A 22,213-nucleotide genomic window follows, 5' to 3' on the forward strand; every position below is an offset into this window, starting at 1 on the left:
ACCGAGTGATAAAGCAACTATCCGAAAAAATGGAAAAAGAAAAGATTGGCTTAACTGTGAGTTGTCAAAATGCAGAGAAAAAGAACTAAAAGCGCTTCCCCCCCCCAGCGAAAAAGACGAGGAGGTTGATCCTCTAACTTCATAAGCGAGAAAGTAAGGGAGGGGGGGAATGGACTGAGCGGATAGTAGTGATTTCCTTTGATGTATTTGAAATGAAGCATGAAAAAGTTTTGTTTCTCTGGAGCGCGCTTTAAGAACTTTATTAAAAGTAAACAAAAAGACAAGATGTCGGAGCTGGGGAAAGACAAGTGGAGAAGAAGGGAGGAACTTCCGATCTGGGCGTTTGCTTATGGGTGAGAGCCGGCTGCTTACTGCCTGGACTGTTTATTGCTGTGAATCTGACGGGGAATTGTGAAAGGAGAAAAGTTGAACTGTGACAGCGAGAAAGTGCCTGGCAAGCGCTTTCAAAAGTCAACAGTTGCGGAGGAGGTTTCAGCGGAAAGATTGGGAGCGTATAAAAGCGAAATCGAATTTAAATACCATTCTCAAAGCTGGAACTCTCCTGAAATGGCAAGAAAGAAAGAGGATTTATAGCATATGAACTGAAAGTGTTAATAGCGACCCGAAGGAGGATGGGAAAAAAAGCCGGAAGGAGAAGAAAACAGATGAAGATCCTCCATGTCAACGGGAGTGAAAAAGAAACCAGCACGCATAGAAACAGTTCTGAAGGCGCCCGGAAGAAGCTTTTTAACAGAAATTCAAAGGAACATTACTAACATATTAACATAGATAACACCTATAACCGGACTGGAAAAAGAAGTTTGACTGCTCACAGAAGAAGCCCAAGAAGAATGATTGGACACTACTAACAGTTTAATTTACCAGTTAATATATCACTCAGCTTTCTCTTTCTCCCACTATATACCTTCCCAATTTTTCTATTTTAAGCGAAATACCTCTCCTTTTTAGGAGAGTCAATAAAACCTTTATATATTAAAAAAATAGATAAATTATTTTATTTGGGCTAATAATCTGTGTTGTGCTCTGACCACATAGTCTACCCCACTCTGCACAATAACAAAGGGAGGGGGTAGCCCAAGGAGGCAAGGAAAGGCCAGACCCTTGGGTTGCCAACTTTCCAGGGATCCCCCAAAGATTGGGGATTCCATCTCCAAATAGGGAGACTTGGCCAGAGGGGTTTCACCGTCCCTCTAAAAAGGCAGTGACAAGTCAGTGAGTCGTGGCAGCGAATTTAAGGAGTAAGATATGCGCACGGAATGAGGGTGGGAGGCAAACAGCTGAGTGGTAAACTGGAGCCCATTTCACCACGGTAGGCAACCAAGCTTGGTTCAGACAAAGGAATGATCCTGTAAGATGTAACTTTTGTTGTGTGAGACGCAAGGAAGCAATCTCCTGTAAAACTTCAAAATGTTAATTTACAACTGTAATCTAATTATTGGGGGACCTCTTTGATCATTTGGTATAAATGCTAGTCAGTCCCAACAGACCTTCGCTGGCTCTTGAAGGATCAGGAGAGGTTTTACTCTCCTGAGACTTTGGGGGTCAGCCCGGAAGGCCTTTTTTTTCCTGCATGCTTTGGAGGGGGGATTTGCTTGCATGTTTATTGTCTGTGTTTTCACTATCAGCATTTAGGAAATAGGAGTGTACTATGTTGGTAAATCTTTGAATGTTTTTCTTCTAATAAAGATAAGTTTTATTTTAAGTAGAGACCTTTGAGTGTCTCTGCCAGCGCTTAGCAGTTTCCAAGCTTACACCTTTGCCTTTGGTAAGGAGGCAACACTCAGGGGACACACGAACCAGAGGGGGAGTGTGGGTGGCATGGGTAGACGCATTCACAGACACGTGCAGCCACACTTTTCTCACGACAATTGAGAATATTTTTTTTCGAGTTGAGATGACCACCCATCCCTCCCTGAACCACTTGCATCATACAACGAGGCTCCAGGCACCATTCAGATAGCCACACTGCCGCTTGGGCAGCGCGGCTTGTTTTTTTTTTTTTTAAGTTGGCTTTGCACATATACACATGACTGAATCACCACTTCCACTGGAACTTGCTGTACTCCCTTGTTCTTGCAGGTTCCCCCCCCCCAACAGCAAACAAAATTAACTGGCGACGTACAACTGAGCACTGGAGTCTATATGTGTGCTTGAATGTTTATACATTGAATTTATTCAGCGCAGGATTGCTCATGCGCACGATGGAAGCTTGTTAAAAAAAACATTGCGAGAAGGACGTTCAGATGACCTAATTGCGATCATTGTGAGAAATGGCTCTCCAGAACGGCGAAATCACGGATTCAAAGTGCAAATATCCGGAAAGTACTTGATTTTCCAGGTTTAGGAAAACTAGCTAGGGAACCAGAAGGATTGCTCGAGTGAGCCCACTTTGGTGTGGGAGGCGGAGGCGGGTGTCTGATCAGACATTTTAAATGCGAGAGGGAACAGCAGTGAAACCCAATCAAAATGACTGTGTGACCATGGCCTGTATCGAAATATTGATTTCTAAAGGTTCCTGCCTTCCCCTGGAATGTCTTGCTGAATAACCTGCTGTGTTGATTTCCTGTTGCCAACCAAATGGCTTGAGCATTTGGTCAGAGAAGCTCAATTGCCATGCCATATAACCACACATTCTTCACACCACTAAGTGGAAGAGTTAGACTTCAAGGCGCCTGATTTAAGGCCCCATGGCCCATGTCACGTACAGCATGGAGGAGTGGTTGGAATTTGGGGGGTTGCATGACTGCAGGTGTGGCCTGCAGAGCTCTGACCATTCAAATGCTGTACCCATGGCAACCCAACAATTGGACACCCCTATGTCTACTCCAATTGGCTCCTGGCCAGGGCTGATTGTGACTGGATTGGGGTTTTTAATTGTCTGCCCCTTGGAAGAGAGCTCAGATTTTTCTTGCTTTCTCTACTTGGTTGAACTGCACCTGGGAAATGCTGTCCCAGGGAGAACAACGACCTCCTTTGTGAAACTGAGCACATGGCTGGTGCACAAGGGAGATTTTCCCTCAAGATCCCTTGGGATCTAATGGGACTGTATAATTTGGACTCTAACCATGGACATTCTTGACTATGGATCATCCTGGTAACTATGCATATCTCCTTTATGTTTAGTGAGGGCCAAGAGCCATACGTTTTCTTGTTTTGAAATCCTTATTAGTCTAATTGCTAAGTTCTGTACGGAATAAAAATATTTCTATTGTTAATCTGTCTGTATTGTTGTAACTGAGATCTCAAGGCTAAACTCCTGTGCCTTCTGCTCACCAAATTGCGCTACCTTGGTAAGATTAACTGCACAGCTCTGGATTGAGTTGCTAATGTGTTAAGTCCCAGATGCCAACTGAGAGTCTGGAATCTCTAATCTCAGGCTGGTGAGGGATTAAGTTTAGAGATTCCTGGTGGCAAATGCTCTGAGATCCAGAGAGGGTAGCCTACCTCTCTGGGTGGTTGTTAAATGTACTGTAAAAATATAGGTTTCTCCCTCATTTCTGGACTGGCCTGGGGGGCAGAATCTATACATGGCCTTAAACATAATTTTAGACCTGTTCGTGTCCTCAGTGTATGGAGGCAAGTTCTATAGAACATCATATACAACACTGCTTTCATGTACTACACCAGCGTGTCCTTCCCTGTTTCTACTGCGAGTCCAGATAATGAAGCTTTCAGGTATCCATAGGGATGGGAGATCATCTGGATGTTACTGACTTGCTCCTAACACTGATGTTTATTCCTTGCCAAAAGAAAATAGTAGACCCTGGCCATGGAACAGAATTGTGCTCTGTTAGATTGAAATGTTTTTTTATCATATTTTGAAATTGTTTGGTGATTGACTAATAGTCCTTATAATGTTTGTAATCTGCCTTGAATCCTGATGATGATGATACATGTTGATGAACCTGACCCCCATGCATACTAACTGATGCAAAGAAGAGGGCCAAGGAGTAGAGAGGAAACATTTTTCTACAAACCTAGAGGGACCTTCCCTAATCACACAAACAAAAATACGGAGATTAAAAAGACTCCTAAAAATGTAGAAGCATCAGTCTGAGTACTGGGGAAGGCATGTACTGAGCACTGGTGATATTGATGCCCTGCCCTCCTCCATCCTCATCACCAGGAAGGTGGCAGTCAGCTCAGCAGTGTTAGGGCAGTCACCACTGCCTCCACCCCCTCCTTCCATCTCTTCCTCCTACTAGCTTCCAGGAGGAAAAGAAGAGGGTGGCTGGAGATGGCAGGCATTCCTGGTCAGTGGCATTTGAGCTGAGGGGTAGCTCAAGCATCCATGGCCAGCCCCTATGTCCTGGTAGTATGAATAGAGTGGGGAAGAGAAGTGGGAGCTATGCCTCCTCCACTGGTCCTGCAGGTAGGCAGGCAGGTGGGTGAGGGAAGAGTGGGGGGGGCAGGGGAGGGGAAGTGGGTATTGCCATCACTCTCTACATCAGCTATGGGTGGAGAGTGATTCTGTGAGTGGCTGGGTTAGTCAGTGAGTGGCTGGCTGGCTGGCTGGCTGACCAACTGTAGGGGGAGGATAGGATTCTTCCTCCCCTCCACAAGTCTTGGAGGTCCTCAACTTGTAAATAAATAAAATTGAAATGGGATAATTTTTTTTAGAATTCTTTCATTGACTTGTAAAGCTCTCTCTCATTCTGTATTTGTAATGTTAAAATGCGCACAAGTAAGAAATCTTTTTCTAATTGGATCTAAGTACACTGGCATCCTGTTGCACTTTGGATTAGAGACTTCTTGGATGTTTGGAATCTCTCCCTTATTATAATTGAGTAGTGGGCACCAAAATTCTAAAATGCCCGCCTTTAGTGTTTGGCTGGAAGAACTGCCACTCAGAAGACACTGGCTGGGTTGACTGGCTGCTTTGTGCAGTCCCGCCCAGCATTCCAAGGTCATTTGCATATGGAAGCTGATTGGACTTCACATTCCACACCTCAAACTCCCCCCCTCCCCCACAAGGCAGTTGGGATTTTCAGTTGCATAACATACCTCATACGGGAGAGGAGAATTATGTCGCTGCCCTTTCCCTAGGCAGAGGCGGTGTGTGTGGGGGATTGTAAAACTTAAGACTGACAGGCAGATAAACGTTGGCTGACAGTTGCCAGGAAAGGACATAGGGTTGCCAACTCCAGGTTGGCAACTTCCAGGATATTTTAGGGATGAAGCCTGCTGAGGGTGGGGTCTGAGGAGGAGGAGAAGGGGGACCTCAGACAGATACAATGCCATACTGCCCACACTCCAGACAAGCTGTTGCCAGTCTCCAGGTGACAGCTGGAGAGATCTTAAAGCTTTGGTGCTAATTCAAAGTGTTGCAATTTATTGACAGAGTAGTGTTTTGGAAAATCTTTAGGAATTGTTTGGTGCATTTGGGGCTCCTGGGGAACTATTGTTGCCAATCTTGGCCCAGCAGCCATCAAACCATTCTCTTCAACCCCCTGCTGTGCAGCTGACTTTCCCCTAGGGTTGCCAATCTCCAGGTGGGACCTGGAGATCTCCCACTGTTACAATTGATCTCCAGATGACAGAGATCAGTTCCCCTGGAGAAAATGGATGCTTTGGAGGGTAGACCCTATGACATTATACCTGCTGAGTCCTTCCCCCCCCCCCGCCGCCTAATGTTGCCCTCTACAGAATCCACCCCCCAAACCTCCAGGTATTTCCCTCCTTAGAGCTGGCAACCCTACATTCCCCTCAGTGCCTGTTGGTAGGCAACTAAGCTTGGTCCTGTCACCTACTTTGGCCTTTGGGAGAAAACACATTGGGGCCAGTCCTGATAGGGTTGCCAACTCCCGATGGGAAATTCCTGGAGATTGGAGGGATGGAGCCTGAAGAGGGTGAGGTTTGAGGAGGGGTGGGACCTCAGACAGGTACACTGCCATAGACTCCACCCTCCAAACCAGTCAGTCCCACATAGGGAACCATTGTTGCCAATCTCCAGGTGAGGGCTGGAGAGCACTCAGAATTACAACTGCTCTGCAGAAGGGAGGGCAGAAGTCAGCTGAAGTCAAAGGGGCAGATAATGGTAGGTTGATGGTTAGCTGGGAAGGAGATGGGGTTGCCAACTACATGCTGACAAATTCCTGGGGATTTGAGGGGTGGAGCCTGGAGAGGGTGGGGTTTGCAGAGGGGTGGGACCTCAGACAGGTAGAATGTCATAGACTACACCCTCCAAACCAGCCATTTTGTCCTGGGTAACAATTGCTGCCAATCTCCAAGTGAGGGCTACAGATCACTCACAATTACAACTGCTCTTCAGGTAGCAGAGATCAGTTCCTCTGGAGAAAACAGTGGACTCTGTCATTATACCCTGCTGAGGTCACCACAGCAAATTAACACTGTTTGCCCAAAGCCAGAGCACTGCCCCAGAGCCTCTTTCTAGATCTCGTTGTATTGCTTTCACAACGGGCTTTACTGCTAGTGAACATATAGCAGAAAATCTTCTGAGAAAGCAATAGCATGAAAGAAAACTTTACTGAAATGAGGAACCAATACAGACTATAGAACTTCAAGAAACCCCTTAGATCTGAAGCAAATTCTTCTGAAGTCATCACTCAGGACTTCTAAAATACTTGATGTATAACCTTTTATCATTAGCTAATTTTAATATATTTTACAGTTGGATGTATTATTGTTCCTTTGCCATCAGCAGCTGATACAGTTATTTTACATTTCACTTGCAAATATTTATGGATACATGTATACTACAACAGTTCTAAAGCCCATAATTTTTTTTAGCATCTTTTACATTTCAAAAAGAAAAAGGACAGCTCCCATTAGGCTGGATCTTGCCAGCAGAAAAGCTGGCACAAAAACCAATATGGGCAATCTTGCCTGATTCCCTTCCTCGCTGTAGTCCTATCCCAGTTGATTATTTGCCCATGTAAGTCCTATGATCCATTTGCCCTTTTGGCAGTCAAAAGGGCTCCTGCTCCCTCTTGCACCAACAGAAAATCTGGAGGGATCCAAACTATTGGGTATAATTTTTTTTAAAAAAACCCTATTTGACAGTATACACATGCCCATATGGTTGGAGATCCTGAAGGCAGGTTAAAATTGTCTGTAATACAATGAGAAGATATGTTGAATAATGGCAAAATCATCCACATTCATTTTGTGGATGAGTTTTTAAAAAAGATTTCCAAATTTAAGAAGTTTCTTGTAGCAATTGATTTATATGTTTTATTGAATTATTTAAATTTTTTTAATATTCTTTGTTCAAATGTTTTAATATTTTCATGTTCATCACATTGGAGACCCTGATCAAACAGAAAGGTGACATTAAAATGTTTAAAATAAAATAAATTATTTCCTACCTGATGTGAACTTGTATAATTTTTTTTTGTCTTGTGATACTGACATTTTTACCCTGGTTTTGCCCTAATTCTTGTTTGGCAGTGTATGACACAGTGTTTGGCTCTTAGCTCACAGACTCTAATATAATTGGCTTTTGATCACATAAGAGAAATCTGAGAACCAAGTTACTATTAACCAAAAATCTCACCAGCTATGAAAGGGGAAGGAAGGGAGAGGCCTTATCCACTTGTTATGTGGAGGACAAGAAACTGTGTCTTCCCTCAGGTATGCATAATGTTTGAATAAACATGCATTGTACCAGCAGTTCAAAAGAACTAGAACTATTTTTAAATTGAGAAGAAAAAGGTATATGGAGATGACATTATTATCCAACTGTAGATGAAGCACTATATTTCAAAGCACTGCTCTCTTAACTGGGGAGCAGAAAGGTAATATAGGTGTACATTAGTCTTTGAAAATAAAAGAATTTAACCAACACAAGTTTTTATAAAGCATTTAAATGCCTTCTGAGTTGACATGCTGCGGCGGCAGTGCTACGTGAGTGAGCTGTCAGAAGGCATTTTATTGCCTTCTGAGCTCAGTGGTGAGTCGCACTGCAGCGGTGGCGCAGCTTTAAAGGGTTCCCTACTATTGTCTTGGTACCAGCATGTCTGGCCATGAACCCTCTTACGAACTGAACAAACCATTGCAAAACCCATGACAGTTCATGGGCGGTTTGTGAACCACGCAATTACATAAATAGCAGCTCATGAACACATGAACCAGCCAGGTTTGTCATGAAATTCAGTTCATAATTTGGTTTGTGCTCATCCCTATTGGCTACTGCCCTAGATGGTCAGTGGTGACCAGGAACAAGTTTGGACCAGAGGCCTCTGCAGTACTGTTAAGTGCCAGAGAGGCCACTTGAGTTGGCTTGCTTCAGGACTACTTTAACATCTCAATCCACCCGTTTTTTATTCTAATGGTTTTTTAAAAAAACTTAAAGGTCTGAAACAATAGCATGTGAGCCCAAGAACTTCAGAAGCTTATAATAAAAAACAAACCTGTTCAACAACATGATTTCAATTCTTATGACTGCTTACATGATGTTATTGTTGGGTGAATGAACTGAAAGTTTGTTGTATACTGAACTCTACTCTTCACCACAGCATGTTACTACATTTCTGTCAGTACTGAGGACTACTTCATAATAATAAGTATACAAATACAAGCACCACAACTTTAATAATATCCTTAAAATCTGTGTAACATAATAATGGCAAGGCAAGAAGGGGGTAGTTTTTGCCAGCCATGTAACTGAATCTCCCAAGCATACGGTTAGAGAGACAATGCCTTCCTAACTGAAACTATGAAGGTATGAAACCTAAACATAAAACATACCCGAGCTGCAAGTCTGGCATCCATCTGCACATGGAACACAGTCGTCTGAGTCAGGATCCTTCACTTCACCTGCACATTAGATAATGTTGATTTATTCTGCCCAAAGAAATAGGTACTTAGGATACAAAGACTAATCTAGTTCTTCCCAGCATAGTTCTATGCATGCCTGTGTTCAATGTGGTTTACTTCCAGTAAAGTGTAGATTGTAGCTTCAGTCAATATAAAACTACCAATGCTACTGTGACTATGAATACTTACATTTGAGTTTATATCCACAGAGTATAAGGAACTGTACAGAGTATAGATATAGCACAGAGGTTTTACATTAGGTACACATTTCATGGCAAAACACTACCTGGTGACACTACCCCAAATAAACACTACCCCAAATAGAAACTGGCATACTTTAAAAGAAGATTGAGAGAGTAAATTTGCCTCATCCCTAATGTATTACCACTTTATATGAACCAAACTGTTTATTCATATTATCAGCACCAAGCATCAGTATAACTGGCATGGCTGCATTTTATGGAAATTGCAATTCACTAAACTAATGACTTTGCTCTTCACTGGAAGTGAGATTGTAAAAAAGTATGCTGTGGAGACAGAGTACACATTCTCGCATCCTGCAGACTTTGGGGACATGACTTCTGTCAGAGGTCTTGTACAAGCATGGAGGTGCTGGACAACAATCTAAGCAGCTTATAAGAGTTGATGCATTTGTGTTATTTTAAATCAGTCTGTAAATTCAAAATCAGATCCAATTTAACTGCAAATGTTATGTCCTCAATGAGCAATTTAAAGTTTACCAGCAATGTCAAATATTTTTCAGGAAGGTAACGTTATATCTTTGAATGTATTATTTTTGCATTATATATCTGATCAGGCCAATGGCCCATCCAGTCCATCCAATGGCCCATCCAGTCCAATATATCCACACTTTAATAAGAGTACAAAGATCATAGAATCATAGAATCATAGAATGTTAGAGTTGGAAGGGACCTTGCAGGTCATCTAGTCCAACCCCCTGCACTCTGTATGAATGCATACAGAAAATATACATATATTTGAGAAACTGGAGAAAGAAATTCATGCTACATACGTACCTATATTTTCATTAATTTTTTGTAGTGCAAAGCACTTTTGTAAATACTTGTTTTCATGTAACTATCATGAAAAAATATAACAAAAATAATGATACTACAAATCTGAAGGACACAATCTGGAATGCATCATATTTCTATGGTGAGCTGTTAAAGGAGACCAGCTCCAAAAACAAAAGCAAAAAGACACACAACCTGAAATGATGTTAAACACATAAGAACATAAGAGAAGCCAATATTGAATCAGGCCAATGGCCCATCCAGTCCAACACTCTGTCACATAGTGGCCAAAAATACCAGGTGCCATCAGGAGGTCCAGCAGTGGTGGCAGCTACAAGCATGGACAGCTTCAAAAGGGAATTAGATAGGTATATGGAGCAGAGGTCCATCAGTGGTATTAGCCACAAGGTATAGATAGGGGCTCTGGGGCAAGTGATGCTCTGTCTTCTTGGTGCTTAGGGGGGCCAACAGTGGGAGGGCTTCTAATGTCCTGGCCCCACTGGTGGACCTCCTGGTGGCCCCTGGTATTTTTGGCCACTGTGTGACAGAGTGTTGGACTAGATGGGCCTTTGGCCTGATCCAACATTGGCGTCTCTTATGTTCTTATGTTCTTATAGTTTCAGATTGATCCTGCCTATGGATGTCCTCGGAAGTATGAGGACCACCACTTGTGCCCTGGACACACACCCATCAGGGCCTTAAAAATCTTGCCGAGAAAAGTTATCAGACCATTAGTGAAAATCATCAACTCCTCCCTGACTGAGGGAACTCTCTCTAGGCCTTCGAAGGAGGCAGTTATTAGACTGCTCCTCAAAAAACCTTCACTGGCTAGGGATGAGTTAGCCAGTTACAGGTCAGGCTCCAATTTATCTTTTCTAGGGTTGGTGATAGAGCATGTAGTGGAAGAATGACTCCAGGGCTTCCTGGATGATACATCTGCCTTTGACCCATTTCAATCTAGTTTCAGACCTGGGTTTTGTACCAAAATGGCTTTAGTTGTACTGGTGGATGATCATTGTTTAAAGCTGGACAGGGGACTTTCATCCTTGTTGATACTGTTGGACTTCTCAGCAGCCTTTGACACAGTTGACCACTCCATTCTTATCCACCAGCTTGAATATGGAGTTGGTATTAAGGTTGTACCCATTTGGTGGTTTCACTAAAAAAACCTGTGTGACCAGGCACAGAGAGCCTCTACCGGATGTACAGAATCAACTGTGTGGAACTTATCTTGTGGAGCACCACAGGGTTTTATTCCTTCACCCATGCTCTTTAATATATATATATGAAACTGCTGAATGAGATTCTCTGGAGCTTTGGGTCGGATGTCATCATTATGCAAATATGACCAGGTGGCCAAGGCAGAACAAAGCAAAGCTGAATACAGAAAAGACAGTAATGCTGGTCAGGAAGGCTGATATTCTAGAGGGACTGAATCCACTTGTCCTAGATAGAATGACACTGGCCTTTTTAGAACAGGTCAAGAGCTTGGGCGTGCTTATGGACCCTGCTTTGTTGTTTGAAGAGCAGATTGGCATGGTGGCCAGAAGAGCCTTCTATCAAATGCATCTGATTTGCCAACTATCTTGTTACCTAGACTCAGCTGATCTGGCCATGCTGATCCATGTTTCTGTAACCTCACAGTTGGATTACTGCAAAGTGTTGTATATGGGGCTACCCTTGAAGACCACCCTGAAACTACAACTGATCCAGAATGTGGCAGCCCATCTGCTGTCAGGGGCTAGCTACTGGGAACATATGTTGCCCATTATGAAGCTGCTTCATTTGCTTCCAGTCTGCTTCTGAGTTCAATTCAAGCTGCTGGCTATGACTTTTAAAGCCCTTCATGACCTAAGACCCACATATTTGAAGGTCCATCTCCTTCCATATGTCCCTGTGCACCAGCTACAGTAATCAGACAGCCACCTGTTGGTTATCCCACCACTTAGGGTGGCCTGTCGGGCATCAACCAGAGCCCAGGCCTTTTCCATCTTGGCTCCAATTCTGTGGAATGGGCTCCTTGAAGAGATGAGGGGACCCCACTTTTTGGAGATCTGAATATAGCTATAAGGCCTGGCTGTTTACCAGGACATTTGAGGGGGCTTGAACAGCAAAGATCTTTTAAGGGGAGGGGAGGGATTTAGCATGTTATTTTCTCTTTAGTTTTAGTTGGAGATATTTTAATTATTGTTATATGCCTCCATGAACTGAGAGGAAAGGTGGGATATGAATGCTTAAATAAACATAAACAAAACATCATTCATTAATTCATTATCTATGTTCAGTGTTTGTACAGTGCCTGTTTCTTTTTCTTCAGAAATAGAAGATTTGGCACCTTCTGACCTGTAGGGCACTAAGCATATGCTTCATCTGACGATTAGTAAAGCCTGCTTCAGCAGCAAATTTTCCGGGGTCATCTGCATGCATTTATATAACCAGGGTCAGTTTTCCAGGACCAGTTAATTTGTCTTTGCAAGGGTGGGCCCAGGCAAAGTCAACATGACAAGGCTTCTCTGCCCTCCACCAGTATCCCCATTCTTCTACCATGTGGTGTTACCCAGCCTTTTCTAGTGGAAAAGCTTCGGCAGCCTGGATACTTGGGACTGGGGGAATAACATACCCCCATATTTCACCCCAGTTATACATGGCTAGATTTTTAAAAGGAAAATATCTCAAGCCACCATATTCAGTGAAGATGGTCATGTTTTGCAAGTGTGATGAATGGGTTGTAATACTTGTAATAACATTGGTGGGGGGAAAGGTCTCTTTTAGGCTATTTAAACCTCGATGAAAATGCATATGTTGTATTTTCCCACAACATTGTTCAAGTTCTGTTGTACAAAATTTTACCTGTTCTACACATGTGCTTCTGGCAGCTATTATCAGCCAGATAGTATCCTTCAAAGCATCTCTTGCACTCAGTTTGATCGAGGCACACTTCACAATGCTCAAAGCAAGGCTCACAGACATTGTCCTCTGAATGATAGTAGCCAAGGGGGCATTTCAGTCGACACTCCCCCAAGTAGAGGAACTGGTTGATGCCTTTCTTGTCTGTAAAGCAGAACACATGACACAACTGAATAAAAATGTTAGAGGAATTATTAAAGGTCAGGATCCCACTATCAATACCGTTTTATACCACCCTTATGATAACCCTACTGACATGGCTAAATCAAGTGGGGAGGTTTCTAATGTTTTGACTTTCTTTTCCAGCTTTGGTTATCAGCCCTGTTGTATCCTTATTGAGGTCCTACATGTGTGTGCTGCCATTCTGAGGTGAAATTGGTCAAAATAAATGTAGATTGATTTTGACAGAGCTCTCCCCCCACTCAAAATGGTGTCTTATGCTTTACTCTCATGCCGGTGCACCAGTGAAGGAGTGTGAATGTGGTCCAAAGAGTTTGATTCCTTCCTGTCCCTCTTTTGCAGCAATGAATGGGTGCCTATATTTCTGTGCAGGTAGCTGTGGAGTGGCTGGATGCTGATTGGTCAGCAACTCATTTTTAATCTATAGTAACCAGGAAGCCCACCTTCAGCCTCCTCCACTAACACCTAGAAATAGTGTAAATGAGCTGGGAGTCTGAAAGGAAGAGAGAGCTGGTCTAGGTGGAGTAATATGGGTAAACAAAAGTTTATTTACTTGGGGAGGGGAAACAGAGGAAAATAAATTTGGATGAAAATTTTATTTGGGCAAGGGGAATAAAATGGAGGAGAGGATGTAAGCTGTTTTGGATCCCTATTGGGGAGAAAATCAGGGCATGGATTAAGTAAATAAGTAAGTAAATAAATGAAAGATTGCACAATCTGGAGAAAATGAATAGAGAGGACACCTTCTGCTTCTCCCCAGAGAAGGAGAGAACTTTCTAAAGAAGTTGATGAGCAAAAGATGGAGGACAAATAAAATAAAATATTTTCTATGCAATATATAATTAACATGTGGCCACAGGATGTGATGGCCACTGACTTTGATGGCATTGAAAAGGGATTAAACACATTCACATTAGGATAGCTCCATCAATGACTATCAACTATGATAGCTAAATGAGTCCTCTATGTTTAAAGTCAATATGCCTCTGAATGCCAGTTGCTGCCTGATAACAATAAGAAAAAACTCCGGTTTCTGTGCCCCTGCTGTATGTCTTCTTGGGTACCTTTTGGGCTTATGTGTGACACAGCTGAACCATTGTTCTGATCCAGCAGGGATTGATGCTTTAAAGGATATGAATAGGGTCACAGAATCATAGAATTGGAAGTGACCTCCAGGGTCATCTAGTCCAACCCCTGGACAATGCAGGAAATTAGCAAATTTCCCCACATCCCCAGTGACCCCTGTTCCAAGCCCAGACGATGGCTCCAACCTCCCCCCCCAGGATCCTTGGCCAATCTGGCCTGGAGAAAAATTGCTTCCTGACCCCAAAGTGGTGATCAGTGTTTCCCTGGCTATGTAAGAAAGGGCCACAAGAACTAAGCACTGATGCAACCCATTCTGCCCTCCCTCTTATGATCTGTCAAAGTTCACAGACTCAGCATTGCTGTCAGATGGCCATAGAGCCTCTTTTTGAAAACCTCAAAAGGAGAGCTCGCCACCTCCCGAGGAAGCCTGTTCCACTGAGGAACCACTCTGTCAGGAAATTCTTCCTAATGTTTAGCCAAAAACTCTTCTGATTTAATGTCAACCAACTGGTTCTGGTCAAACCTTCTGAGGCAACAGAAAACAAGTCCGTACCATCCTGTATATGACAGCCCTTTAAGTATTTGAAGATCATTATCATATCACCTCTCAGTCGTCTCCTCTCCAGGCTAAACATACCCAGCTCCTTCAACCTTTCCTCAAAGGACTTGGTCTCCAGACCCCTCACCATCTTTGTTGCACTCCCCTGGACATGTTCCAACTTGTCTATATCCTTCTTAAATTGTGGTGCCCAAAACTGAGCATAATACTCTAGGTGAGGTCTAACCAGTGCAGAGAAAAGTGTTACCATCACTTCACATGATCTGGACAGTACACTTCTGTTGATACAGCCCAAAATCACATTTGCCTTTTTAGCAACCATGTCACACTGCTGACTCATGTTCAGTGTACAGTCTACCAAGACTCCTAAATCCTTTTTGCACATATGACTGCCAAGATTCCCCCATACTATAATTATGCATTTGATTTTTCCTACCTAAATGCAGAACTTCACATTTATCCCCACTGAAATTCATTTTATTTGTTTTAGTCCAGTTTTCCACCCTGTCAAAATCATCCTGTATCCTGACTCTGTCTTCTACTGTATTTGCTACCCCTCCCAATTTAGTATCATCTGTAAATTGAATAAGCATTCCCTGTATTCCTTTATCCAAATCATTTATAAAGATGTTAAATAAAACAGGTCCCAGAACAGATCCTTGAGGCACTCCACTTGTCACTCATTTCCAAGAGGATGAGGAACCATTAACAAGCACTCTTTTGGTCTGTCAACCAGTTACAGATCCATTTAATGGTAATAGGATTCAAACCACATTTTGACAACTTGTCAACAAGAATGTTATGTGGAAGGTTTTCAGAATTCTTAGTGAAATCAAGATAAATTATGTCTACAGCGTTCCCCTGATCCAACAAGATAGTAACTTTCTTGAAAAAAGAGATAAGGCTAGTCTGACATGACTTGCTCTTGAGAAACCCATGCTGGCTCTTAGTAATCACAGCCATCCTTTCTAAGTGCTCAAGGATTGACTGTTTGATTATTTGTTCTAAAACTTTTCCAGGTATAGAGCTCAAGCTTACAGGTTGGTAGTTACATGGATCCTCCTTTTCCCCCTTCTTGAAGATGGGGACAACATTTGTCCACCTCCAATCTTCTGGCACCTCACCTGTTCTCCAAGAATTCTTGAAAATAATGGACAGAGGCTCAAAAATTACATCCGCAAGTTCTTTTAGTACCCTTGGATGCAGTTCATCTGGCCCTAAAGAAACTAGATGTTTATGTTCTACCCCTAGGCCAATTCTAGGCTGCAACTCCCTTCCCTCATCATGTGTTCTGTTTTTTCCATGTTGAGCACCATTTCCCTCACAAGAGAATACTGAGGAAAAGTAGGCATTGAGCAGTTCTGCCCTTTCTTCATCACCTGTTACAATTTCACTTCCCTGTCCCCGCAATAGGCCTACCATGTCCTTGCTCTTTTTCTAACTTTGAACATAAGAAAAGAACCCTTTTTTGTTGTTTTTAGCATCTCTCACTAGCCTGAGCTCATACTGAGCTTTAGCTTTCCTAAATCTCTCTCTACAAGCACTGGTTGTTTATATTCATCCTTAGTTATAAGGTCCTCCTTCCATTATCTAAAGAAGCCTTTTTTATTTCTCAAGTCTTTAGAAAGCTGTTTATGGAACCACCTTTGCTTCTTTAGCCCTCTCCCATCTTTCCTTCTCATTGGAATAGTTTGTGATTGTGCCTTCAATATTTTGCTTTTAAGAAATTCCAATCTCTCTTGAACTCTGTCCTCCTTAAGTATTTCTGACCATGGGATTCTACCCAGCATCACTTTAAGTTTGTCAAAATTAGTTTTCTTGAAGTCCAACCTATATGTCTGACTATGTACAGCTTTTCCCTTTCCCAAGACTGTAAATTCCAAAATTACATGGTCACTACCAGGGTGCTCACTATTTTGACTTCGTCAACCAGTTCTTCCCTGTTTCTGGAAAATGAAGTTGTCAGCAAGACAAGTCAGGAATTTATTGGACCTTTCATTTTTAGCAGAGTTGGACTTCCAACAGATATCTGTTTAATTGAAATTTCCCATGACCACCATGTCCTGTCTCTTTGAGAATTTTATAATCTGTTCTAGGAGTGTTTCATCCAAGTCCTCTGCATGGCTTGGTGGCCTATAGCAGATCCCCACCATAATATCCCTATTATTTCTTACTCCTTTTAGTAAAAATATGGTCTTCCCATAATGGGTTCCATGCCTATATGTTAGAGATGAGTCCTGGGTCTGGAAAGGTTTAGAAGTACTGCATGGAATTAGAGGTAGGATTTAGGTCTGGGGGGATTCAGACCTAACCTCTATCTTTTATTCAGCCTGTGGCCTTCAATAAGTCACACTGGTCTAGTTTTATAGTCTGTGTCAGGGTTACCACCCTCAGGTTGGAGCCTGGAGTTCTCCTGGAATTACAACTGATCTCTGAACTTCAGAGATCAGTTCTTCTGCAGGAAATGGCAGCTTCAGAGAGCATCACATCTCTACCAAGCTCCCAGTCCTCCTCAAACTCTTGTCTCCCCAAGCACCACCCCCAAATCTCCAGGAATTTCCCAAGCCACAGTTGGCATCCTGAGACTCTGTATGCAATATATTCTGAGGAGAGGTGAGTGACTACCAGATACTTTCTTTGAGGTGGCACCTCACTTATGAAATTCATTCCCTGTATGTATTTTCCATGCTTTGGCTAATTATTGTGCAGTTTGGTTGTTTGGAGTTCATTGTCTGTTTGCATGTAGCCATTTTAATCTAAATATTAAAGGGTGAATAGAAAAAGAAAAGTTCTTTGAAAGTTTTCCAACAGCAGGTTTGGTTACAGAGCATATTCATTCTGTGAAGCATTCTGGTGCTGTGAATACCCTATGGCATAAAGCAATTACAGTCTGATATCTGTGCATGGTTTGTCTGATTCACCTTGTTTAAAACTCCTGCCAAGTTAGTGAGTTCATTTTGTCAGAAGTGATAATTAGATAGTAAAGGTAAAGGTTCCCTTGCTCGAAAGCCAGTCGAATCCAACTCTAGGGTTGCGATGCTCATCTCCATTTCAAAGCCAAAGAGCCAGCGCTGTCTGAAGACGTTTCCGTGGTCATGTGGCCGGCATGACTAAACACCAAGGCGCACGGAATGCTGTTTCCTTCCCACTGAAGTGGTACCTATTTATCTACTTGCAATTTCTTGCTTTCGAACTGCTAGGTTGGCAGGAGCTGGAACTAGAGACGGGAGCTCACTCCGTCATGTGGCACCCAGGTCTCGAACTGCTGAACTACCGACCTTCCACAGCCTGCAGTTCAGCGTCTTAACCACTTGAGCCACCACAGCTCCTAATTAGATAGTAGATATATAGAATTATATCTACTACTACATGCCTACATTTTGGCTGATGGTCTTTTAAGAAGACAAAATTGTGCTGTGAATAACACAATTTCAAGGTAATGGCACTGAAGGAAAAACACATTGCAATAGATCATACAACATTCTGTCATTTGCTTCATAAATCTTTTAACGTAAAATCTCTAACTATGCAACTATTTAGAACTTTCCAGGTTAATCCAGGAAACAACTTGAGATCAGCCGCCTTATTTTCTTGCCAGCTGCAAATGCAACCACCTGCTACCATTGCATGCTAGGTGGGCTGAGGAAACCCATCTCTAGTCTCTGAAGAAACCCATCTCTTGTCTCTGCAGGAGAGAACCTTAGCCCCCCCACCTCTTGACCAATGGCAGCTACTTCTATTCAATCATTGGCTAGGGTGTTGAAAGAGTGAGAGAGAAAAGGTGTTATTCAACAACAACAACACTAGACACATTGGCTGATTAACAGATTTTTTAAATAGCTATCCAATATGGGTCACTGGGATGCAATATTATACTGGAGATCCCAATACAAGTCGGAGGGTATGGGAGCCAAGAAAATATCAGATGTACAGAATGATAATAACTACATAATAACTATGCATGTATATTAAAAGCTAACCACTGCCTTTTGCAAGATAATCAGGTAAGTGACTGTTCAGTCCACTATCAGGTATGCGGTAAAAGCAAAAGAGTAAGAAGGTGGTAAAAGAAAGAGCATGTCCTTACCTGTTCCACAAGCTGTGCACTTGGTAGGTTCACTTCCATTGCATTCCTTACACGTGTGATGGCACAAATGACACTGATTTTGAAATTCAAATTTTCCTTTAGGGCACCGGAGAACACAGCGTCCATCATCCAAAAGTCTATTACAAAAGAGGAGAGGGGAATAGAATACGAGTGCCAAGCAATAGAGCAGTATCTTCTTCTTAAAGAACAGGCTCAAAGGACCTCTGAAAGCGAGTGCCATACTTGGTTTTATTTATGACTTATATGCCTTGCACTTTGTTCTCTTTTCTACGTGGAACTTATTTATGACATTTGGCAAGATAGAGTAAGGACAGCTAAGCCTTGAACTTGAAGTTATTTTATATTGCCAAATATAACCAAGTGTTTCACTGACAATCACCATTGATCCCATGCCTTCTGCCTCGCCCACAGAAGTGTTCCAAAGGTCTATTAAAAATGCGTGAAGAATCAATAATTTTTCATGGACCTGCCTTTACAAAACCTATGTTTTGCTGTACAATTTGATTGCATTTCTTGCTCTGTTTGGTTTGTTCTGTCACCTCAGGAAATCCTAGCTCTAACTTTAAAAACAACAACAACACTAGACACATTTTATGATGGCTTTCTTTTGGCAGCTGAATAATAAATTGGCTTTTGCAACAATGTGTGTGAATTGTCAACAGAAGGCAAATGACTGTCATCCTAGTGTGTTGAGCCTCATTTTAGTTTCCTTGCATTTCACTCAAAATGTATATGGAAAAGGGAAGAAATGTATTACATTATTAATATACTGTGATCGATATACTACAGATACGTTGGTGTAAATATGAGCCGATGCATTATAACCAGTGTGTGATATGCACATCTATGGAGTATCTAAAGTTGTCAGCTCCAGCTTCAGAAGTTCCTGGAAATTGGGGGATGCTGCCAGGGAAGAGCAGTTAGGGAGGGGAGGAAGCTCAGCAAGGATGTGATGCCACAGAGGCCACCCTCTGACCTATAGGTATTGTTTGTGTAATGTGCCATCAAGCCTCAGCCAACTTATGACAACCCCAGCAAGGGGATTTCAAGGCAAGTGAGAAGCAGAGGGGGTTAGCTGTTGCCTTCCTCTGCAGAGCCTTCCTTGGTGATCTCTCTTCCAAGCATTGGCTCTGCTTAGCTTCCAAGATCTGTCAAGACTGGGCTATACCATGCTGCCTTTCCCCATACCTATATGTATTACCTAAAGGCAGAGCTATTTTGGGGCAGGAACGCACAGGAACAGAGTTCCGGCTGGCTTCAGAGTTGGCCATGCCCATTACAGCCAAAACCTCTCTGTGCGTGGCTACAGAGGGAAGGCATGGAGAGCAACCCCCACAGTGACTCTGAGGAGGGCTGCCAGGGCCCCCCCTGGAAGGATTGGGGAGGCATTTAAATGCCTCCCCGTGCCTTCCCTGGCCTGTCCTCCCCTGCCTTCCCTTCCCTCCAAGGGGGGGGGCTTGCCCAGGCTCCCTGCAGCCACAGAGCACCCAGGGAAACCAAGGGCCTTCAAGAGGGGGCTTACCCACCACCCCCTATAGATGGAAAGCCTGAGCACCAGGTCGTGACATCACAGCAATGGCGATGAGAGTAGTCATAACATTCCCTGTGTGGTTATGTGGGGCTAAGCAGAGGGCTGCTGTTAAGTGTGCATCACACCCTGTGTAATGATTTCAGTTAGTTGGTTGTGTTCCTTTAAATGTTTTGTTGAATATAGCAGAGTTAGAGAGTTTGGAGTTAGGAGTGTGAGGAGAATTTGGCAGTTTGAATTCAGTTGAAGGAGTGTTCGGTTGGAGAAAGACTTCAGTAAAAGTTGGCAGTGGGTGTGAGAGCTGACAGAAAGGTAGGTTGTTTTCACTTAGTGAGCCAAAAAATAGTGGAATAACTATTAAGCGAAATATGTAGTGAACTGTAGTGTACTGTGGTGAAATCTTATTGAAGCAGTCTGCTAACTGTGAGGTCTGGTTTGGTGTTACAAGCTGAAACACTTTCAGTATTTACTGGGTTAATGATGTTTGTTAAGTCACATGTTTGTTAGTGATTTGTTTGCATTTTATGGCTTCTCTTCCCCTCTTGTTGTTTCTTTGTTCTTACCAAGAAGAAGCTGGCTATTCTGCCATTCCAGTTTAGCTGTGAGGATGTAGTTTGGGGTTGGTTTGGGGTTGTTGGGGGTTTTGGGGTTTTTTTTTTTACACAGTGGCCGTCTTTATTTTCACGGAAGGAAGAGGATTCCTCTTGCTTGCTTTTGGAGGACTCTGGACGTGGTGGGTTGATTCCCCGAAGCTTCCCTTTCCCCTCCCTTCCCCCCCTCTTTGCAAAAGAGAGACACTTGCAAAAATCAGGGTCTCCCCCCCCCCAAAAAAAATGGCAGGAACCCTAGTTTTGGAAGGGAATACCAGGAGATTGGAGGGAGGGGGAGGCTCGAAAATGTGAATCTGACCAGGATTCTAAGGGTGGAGGCTAGGGGGGAAGCAGTTGTTGCTGAAATGGGGATGAGAAGGAATCACATGTGTTCATGCATTTAAATGCAGCTACTAAATCAGATGTCAGTGCAGGAGTGCATGTAAATCATCTTTAAAAGGAATTAAGGTAGCATTGTCAAAGAAGCCAGTAGAACATATTATATGGACTGTGTCTATAGCATGTCTAAAGTCTGTGGAAGCATTAGATGAAAGTGAATGTAGTCTTTTTGATGGCGTTTGTGACAATGGCCACTCTGGCATTGTGTACACCAGGATGATAACGTTGATAGCAGTCAATACATTCCTGAACAACTATTGTAAAAAAGAAAATGGGCAAAGATTGTCACAAACAACACAGAGGAAATTGCAAACTTTGCAGAAGTAATGTAGTTGCCTTTCACATTAATTTGCCCCTGAACTGCAACAACGTGAGTTGAAATGACAACTAGGGAGATTTAGATTCATTGAAGGCCACAATGTGTAGTTTCTGTATTTTTCTCTAATTTACTAATTTACTCAAAAGACGTTCCATAGGAAGATTGATTGTTGTACTCTCTTTCTATTACTCACAACGAACTTTGTACACCAATATCCAGTGTAGCTGGGTTTTTTTGGTAACTGGAGATTATAATTGAAGTTTACTGTATGTGAAAACTTCTTACCTAAGTATGAGTTTGTGCATATTAATATCTCATGCTGTGTCAATGGTAAATAAAAAGTAATACTGAAAACCAGAAGTTATTAAACTCTTAGTATTATTTGACAATACTATCATACAACAGACATCCACCACTTTCCCCTATTATATGCTTGTAAATTATACGAAACATACACTCAAATATGCAAGGGAAACTGAACTCAGTAACACTGTAAGCTAGTGTGAAGAATCTGGAATACTGCAGTAAAAGAATCAAGAGAATATCTTGTTGAGTTCACGTGAAACTGCAAGTTAAAACACTTGTGACAGTAGCTGGCAACTGCAGAGTTCAGGGACTGTTATGACTACCTTTGACGACGTCAAAGGTTATGACGTTTTGTGAGGCCCTAATTTGGTTTGGAAGTATTTGTGTTGGTTAGGTAC

The 22,213-nt window shown here is 42.6% G+C and overlaps 1 protein-coding gene across 1 annotated transcript in view; it reads right to left on the bottom strand.

Moving 5' to 3' along the window:
* The window catches only part of PCSK5 (proprotein convertase subtilisin/kexin type 5), a 491,368-nt gene that overhangs the window by 44,878 nt on the left and 424,277 nt on the right, over positions 1-22,213 (bottom strand). Inside the window, exons 22-24 of the mRNA XM_015409257.1 lie at positions 18,653-18,789; positions 12,684-12,884; positions 8,731-8,799 (exon numbers count right to left, since the gene is read on the bottom strand). Coding sequence (XP_015264743.1) covers positions 8,731-8,799; positions 12,684-12,884; positions 18,653-18,789 — 407 coding nt within the window. The remainder of the gene's footprint in view (positions 1-8,730; positions 8,800-12,683; positions 12,885-18,652; positions 18,790-22,213) is intronic.

The sequence above is a fragment of the Gekko japonicus genome, unplaced genomic scaffold, assembly GCF_001447785.1.
Source record: "Gekko japonicus isolate JY-2015 unplaced genomic scaffold, Gekko_japonicus_V1.1 scaffold325, whole genome shotgun sequence".
Taxonomy (NCBI): domain Eukaryota; kingdom Metazoa; phylum Chordata; class Lepidosauria; order Squamata; family Gekkonidae; genus Gekko; species Gekko japonicus.